Source organism: Clarias gariepinus, chromosome 1 (assembly GCF_024256425.1).
Source record: "Clarias gariepinus isolate MV-2021 ecotype Netherlands chromosome 1, CGAR_prim_01v2, whole genome shotgun sequence".
In the NCBI taxonomy this organism is placed as follows: Eukaryota; Metazoa; Chordata; class Actinopteri; order Siluriformes; family Clariidae; genus Clarias; species Clarias gariepinus.
Window position 1 is genome coordinate 48,845,434 of NC_071100.1, and position 6,760 is coordinate 48,852,193.

General features: G+C 38.5%; 1 protein-coding gene across 1 annotated transcript; it reads left to right on the plus strand.

Moving 5' to 3' along the window:
• Positions 1–1,642: 1,642 nt before the first annotated feature.
• On the plus strand, positions 1,643–6,435 carry cope (COPI coat complex subunit epsilon). The gene is made up of 10 exons (XM_053503859.1): positions 1,643–1,777; positions 2,874–2,936; positions 3,134–3,234; positions 3,406–3,558; positions 3,655–3,708; positions 3,800–3,881; positions 3,991–4,146; positions 5,929–5,997; positions 6,102–6,176; positions 6,288–6,435. The coding sequence occupies exons 1-10, from the start codon at positions 1,673–1,675 to the stop codon at positions 6,333–6,335; spliced, it is 906 nt and encodes a 301-aa protein (XP_053359834.1). The 5' UTR covers positions 1,643–1,672; the 3' UTR covers positions 6,336–6,435.
• The last annotated feature ends 325 nt before the right edge of the window (positions 6,436–6,760 follow it).

The following is a 6,760-nucleotide window of genomic DNA, read 5'->3' on the forward strand; positions in this document are numbered from 1 at the left end:
TGTACAGTGGTGGGAGCATCACTTATGCCAACCTTGATGCCCCCATCACTCTGGAACAGGGTAAATCTGAACTCAACAGTCCACATGACCTTGTGTCCAATGTTCCACAGTCCATTTTTTACCAAAACCTTTTTACATTTACATTTAGGCATTTGGCAGACGCTCTTATCTAGAGCAACTAACAAAAGTGCTTACAAAAGAAGTTTCCATCATCGGATAGAAGACACTGGGTTACTAGGTTACCGTCTAAGCGCCATCAGTCAAACACTTTTGGACAGGAGATTTTTAATTATTTTTTGATTGGTTCATTCATTATCACTGATTTAATTTCAGTTAAGTGGTCATGTTTATTCAGGATGTTTTTTCCGACCACATTTTTTGACTAAAGATGATGGAACGCACCAATAGATACTACACTGTATATGATGATGTTTTTTACAAAAGTCTGCGACAGCGTCAGAGCTTCATAGTCAAAGGTTTTTTGATTTTTAAAGGTACTAGTATGGTACTAGTGTGAACCACTCTTTCAGAGTTTGAGAAATTGTGAAAGAGTGCTCTGTTTAGCTACATTTTTATATAGTTGTTTTCCTTCAATGATCTGCAGGGAGGAATAATTCATACAGCGAGGCCGCGTCACAAATGACAGACAGCTCTAAATGTAGTCTGTAAGTGGTGTGTTTGTGTGTGTGTGTGTTTGTGTGTGCATTTAAACACAGCTGTGCCATTATTAGTTTGGATCAGAGCACAGTTTACTGAGTACGTCAGGGAATCAGGGAACAAAGCTGCCACAGATTTCACCCCACTACAGGTCATGTCCTTAAAATAGAAAATGATATGTGAAATTTAGATGCCCTATTTTTGCTTGAGGGTAAGCACAAATCAGAAATAGCTAGAAACAGCTTATCATGTTACTTAATTACAAATATATTTTTAGTTAAGTTTTCCAATACACCATGCTTAGTACAACTTGCTAAGATTTAAAAAAAAAATTCTATTCTTAAGTGTCTTTTAAGTACCAACAACAAGAAATGACAAAAAAGACATATTGAACTTATTTGACCAAATAAGGGCAAGACTCTGACGTCATAACACCTGATGAGAGCTAAAAACGGATGATTGATGATTCGTTTTTATAAATGAACCGATTCTTTCAAATAAATCAGTGAATTTAATAACGCGCTTACAATGGCGCCCCCTGCTGGTTCACTCACGTTAATTGTTACTTTCTTACAATCGATCACACTCACAGGATTATTAATCGAATCGAACGAAGAAATCGAATGAATAGATTTAATTACTAAACACTGCGTGACACAGTATTTGCCTATTACACTCTATTTAAACAAATTAGAAATAAAGTAACAAAAATAGAGGATTTTATATATTCCTTCATGGATTCTTTAACACTGCTATCGCACTATTTATCCGCTAGAGGGCGCCCAGGGTCGTTAATGCGGAAGCGCAGACGTGGCTGTGTGACGTTATCAGGTTTTACGTTGCACACTCGCATTACGGCAAATCCCGCCTCCTGTTACAGGATTGGTCAGAATGGCTTACACCTTGTATGGCGATTGGTTCTTTCACAGATGGCGTCACAAACAATCGAATCCGGACCGTCTTGTTGTAATGCGGATAGGAAAAAAAAAACTGGTAAACGTCATTCATAGCAAAGATGGCGTCGCAGCAACAGGGAGAAGTGGATGAGCTGTTCGATGTTAAAAATGCCTTTTATATCGGGAGTTATCAGCACTGCATCAACGAGGCGCAGAAAGTGAAGGTAAATCAGTTTGTATTTTATGTATAGATAGATAAATAAAAGCTGATAGTCGTGGTGCTGTCTGCTAGTCTAGGTGTGTAGCCGGTAGCTATAAAGCTAACCGAGCTAACTAGCGTTAAACAGCTGCTCTTAGAAATGTTTTATCACATTTAAAAGGATTTATTTTACAAATAAAACGATGGTTATTTATATTTGAAATGTACTGATTTTAATTTTATTTGCTGTCAGCTAACACATGAGACCTGACTAGTGGATCAGATATCGCGATATTCCCACATAATACCGCGATACTCACAAAAATAAACAAGTTTTTTTTTTTTTTTTTTTTTAATAGCGTACTGCGCATGCGTCAAAACGTGGGCGCGTCTCAAATCGACTGCTGAATAGAATTTACTGACTCTTCTTTAGATCTCTGTCTGAAGTTTAATCTGCACCATCAGTCAAATCTAAATCTTAAGTAAAAGTGATGTTATAAACAGTTATGTGTGGGATTTAATAATCTACTTTAAAATAATCTACTAATGCGCTCCTGTCTCAATGTAAACAAACACCTGCACCAATAGATATTAATTAGAAAAGATAAAGTGAATATTTTGACTGGGATTAGTTCATATTTTCACTTTGGCTGAAATAACAGCGCTGAAGTGGTATAAGTGAATTTTAACACGCTGGAGTGGTTTTAAGACAAAACTTCATCTTTATCCTTTTATCTACTTTTTCCATTTCTCATCTGTGATTCACTCTCCGATTACCGAACAGGGAGTGTATTTGTCTGAGCACCAAAGAAGGACAACTTAGTGTAAACAAGGTGTAAGATACTCAACCTTACAGAATGGGATTTCTTTGTATTAATAAGTTAGACAGAGAGTTCTGCTGTACAGAGAGACACACAGACATGTACGTGGGCTTCAACCTCAAATAATAATAATAATAATAATGATAATATCACTGATTACATTAAAGATCAGCAGATTAATTTTAGCTTTAACTTTTTAACTACTGATGCCAGTTATTCCAAAAGGGCAGTTATAAACGGATAAAAAAAAAAAAACCATAGAAACACAATTTAATATGTCATTATTGCTTTTCTTTTAAGACTTCTGGATCTGAGAAGGAACTAGAGAAGGATATTTTCTTGTACAGAGCCTACATTGCACAGGTAAGCGTGTGTAAGAGATGGTGCCGTCATGTCGTCTTCTCACACCAAACCCTAATTATAGATTATATAAGATTTGTACATTTCACTTTTCACATTATTATTATTTATATAATAATTGCTTTAAAGTTTATGGCATTGACTAAACCTTTATTAAGAGTTTGTGTGTTTGCGCGTTTTCTCGTTTCCCGTCTTCACAGAGGAAGTACGGAGTGGTGCTGGAGGACATAAAGCCGAGCTCATCGGAGGAGCTGAAGGCCGTGCGGATGTTCGCGGATTACATGTCCAACGAGTCCAAGAGGTCCGTAAGTCATGTCTTACGTCGTCTCTCATTAAGGCCTCACGAACACGGATGCTGCAAAAAAACGTCTTAAAAAATGTCCTTTTCTAACAAAACCATCCTGGTAGCTAGCGCATTCTTCACACGATGAACCTAGCGTTGGGTCGAGTAATGTGCCGTGTGTTTGCGCAGGGATGCCATGGTGGCTGAGCTGGATAAGAAAATGAGTAGGAGCGTGGACGTCTCAAACACCACCTTCCTGCTGATGGCGGCGTCCATCTACTTCCACGAGGGCAACTCGGACGCGGCGCTGCGCTCGCTACACCAGGGCGAGAGCCTCGAATGGTCAGCTCGGGTTTTTATTCCACCGACAAAGATATCTCGGATGACGTCATACCTTTGAAGGTGCTATAATACTGTTGTTTATGTTTTGTGTACCAGCATGGCGATGAGCGTTCAGATCCTCCTGAAGCTCGACAGAGTCGACATGGCGAGGTAGGATTCTGTGTGAAGAGGCGCAGGTTTTTACGTAGAGTGTTTTTATTTTAAAATTTATCTAAATGGACGTGTGTTACGTCCCGCCCAGGAAGGAGCTGAAGAAGATGCAGGAGCAAGACGAGGACGCGACGCTGACTCAGCTGGCCACGGCCTGGGTGAACCTCGCCGTCGTGAGTATCAACGCCATGGATACACAGATGCCTTTTGTCTTCATTGTTGTTTAAAACGAGAGACGAGTGATAGAAGTGTGCCTCACTGTGATTCGAACGCTTTAAACAGGGAGGAGAGAAGCTGCAGGACGCCTTCTACATCTTCCAGGAGATGGCTGATAAATACTCGCCCACGCTGATCCTGCTGAACGGCCAGGCCGCCTGTCACATGGCGCAGTGCAAGTGGGACGAGGCCGAGTCGGTGCTGCAGGACGCCCTGGATAAGGTACGTCAGACGGGTTGTGACGTCCAGATGAAAATGCTTTTAACTCGTTTATAATAATTTAATTAATTTTTTAGCAAGTTTTTTTCTTATAGATTTGAGTGGCATAAAGAGGAATAAAGAGAATATTTCTGAACTTGACACTTTAAAACTGTTTTATAATAAACTGCTAAAATGACTCACAGTTTCAGATTATAATATATTTATTTTACCAGTGTTAATCAGATCGTGTTAGACTTTCTCATTGTGCGTCAGGGTCCTAAAAAAAGAGTCATCATCTCTTATTACCCGTCATTTTAAATTTCATGTTTTCTAATAGCTTTTATTTTTATTCACATTTTAGTCATGAACTTCCAGGACGAGCATGTCGACTAAATGATTCATTTATTTATAAACTGAACAAACTGTTATGTTAAAGTCAGGCCATAACAGGATAGAAGAGAAGAAAAAAGAAAAAGGTGATCAATTAAATAATAAGGGGGGAAACCAATAGTGCGTTTGCTTACAGTTTGTTTACAACAAAAGTGAATAAACAAATCTTAATAAACAAGCTAAAAGCTTCAGAAGGCCAAAACAATATACAAAAATTCCCTCTAGCTAGTGCTGAAGTTAAACACCTGATCTGCACCAAAAGAACAGAAATACAGAACACTAGTCTTATTACTTTACAACCATGGCGTTGATGTCCTACAAAACCACTATATACAGAATTTACCAAAACAAACCAAAACAAGCAAACGATCATAAACGGAAAAGTCCATCAAATACCAACCGATATCAAAGGGGGAAACAGAGTGTAGTCAGAAGACCTGTAGCGAGTGTGAAACGCCTAAACAGGCCCTAAATCAGGGTCTCCTGATTAACCAATCATCAGGCAGGAGGCGGGATCAACAGGGGCAGAGCAGGTCAGCAACCAACAGAGGGCAGGAACCAATCGCAGTGGGCGGGACCTGAGACGTTAAGGAACACACCCATCACACCAGCAGAGACACAAAAATACAAATAAACTCGACATCATAACAAAAAGCTGTGTGAAATCTCATTTAACAATTTAATGTTTTTATTTTTCGCACTGACAGCAGAGACGATTAAAACACGACTGAAAAAACATAAAATTAGTCTGGAAAATTTGGTGAACGCAACCACTGAGATTACTTACACACACACACACACACACACGCATACATACAGAATGGCCACCAAAAAAGCGTATACACACTTAAACATGCATAAAAGTTTTATTACTAAGTTTATATAAGCATGAAAGTGTAGCTGTAAGTTGCGTCTGAATTCTGGGTCCCGCGGTGTTGTGAAAACTGTTGCAACATCGTACCCGAGGATGAATTCCTGCGATTGTTGGTCGCGTTGGTGTTTCCGTTCCAAAATTGTACGACCGACGGCAACCTAAAATGGGATGCTAGAACAAAATAGAATAGATTTTACTACAATAAAAGGAAAGTTGCACTAGAAGAATGCAATTAAACTAAATGGAGAATTCCTTGTAAAAAAAAAAAAAGGAAAATAAAATTTTAATTTGGGATAAAATATAAAAATTTTAAAAGTTACAAATGTTGAAATATTAGATTATTGTAGGGTAGATCATAGAAATAAATAAAAAAATGCACATTAAACTGAATGTGGCAAGTGTAGTTAGCTGAGAAGTATTTTTTTTTTTAAATCTATATAAATATTTGTGCCGCATTTATCTGTTAAAAGACAACAGCTAACAGACGTGTTTCAAGTTAAACCTCATATTAACCTAAAGTTATATTTCTGCACACGCAGGACAGCAGCCATCCTGAGACACTCATCAACCTGATCGTCTTAACACAGCATCTGGGTAAACCTCCAGAGGTGAGTCCTTCCTCCTCCTCTTCCTCAGCCAGAATTTACGCTTCATCTCCAGCTTTGTGATTAATAACCCAGCTTTTATCGCTCTGTTCCCCGGGTCCACGCAGGTCACAAACCGCTACCTGTCTCAGCTGAAAGACGCCCACAAGTCGCATCCTTTCGTGAGGGACTATCTGGTAAAGGTGAGGTGATTCTAGATCCTCTTATCCTCTTGTATAACAGAGGATCATCAAACCATAACAGATGCAAATGATCGTTGATTTTAACAGTCTCCGCTTCCCGTCTTCCCACAGGAGAACGAGTTCGACAGACTGGTGATGCAGTACGCTCCTAGCGCCTGAACACGGCCGGCATTTCGTCTTGTTGTGAATACGTTCTCTTACTGTTCTGTAATCATTCCTGTATACTGGCTTCGAATAAATAAATCGCTTTATACCAACAGTGCTGCTCTACCGATGCCTGATTCTGATTGGTCAGGAGGTGTGGGTGTGTTTGTTTTCAAATTCAAATTTTATTTGTCACATACACAGTTATACACAGTACGTTATGCAGTGAAATGCTTAGACAACTGCTCGTGGCCTAAAAAAAATAGAAGACTATGAATAGTAATAGGAAATAAATATGAAAATTAAAATAAAGGCTAAATAAAATTATGAAAGAATAAAATAAAATATAAAAATTAAAGTGAAAAAAAATAACTACAACAAAAATACACAATATAGAAAATATTTAAAGAATGTATGAAGAAATATAGAGCAATAAGAGT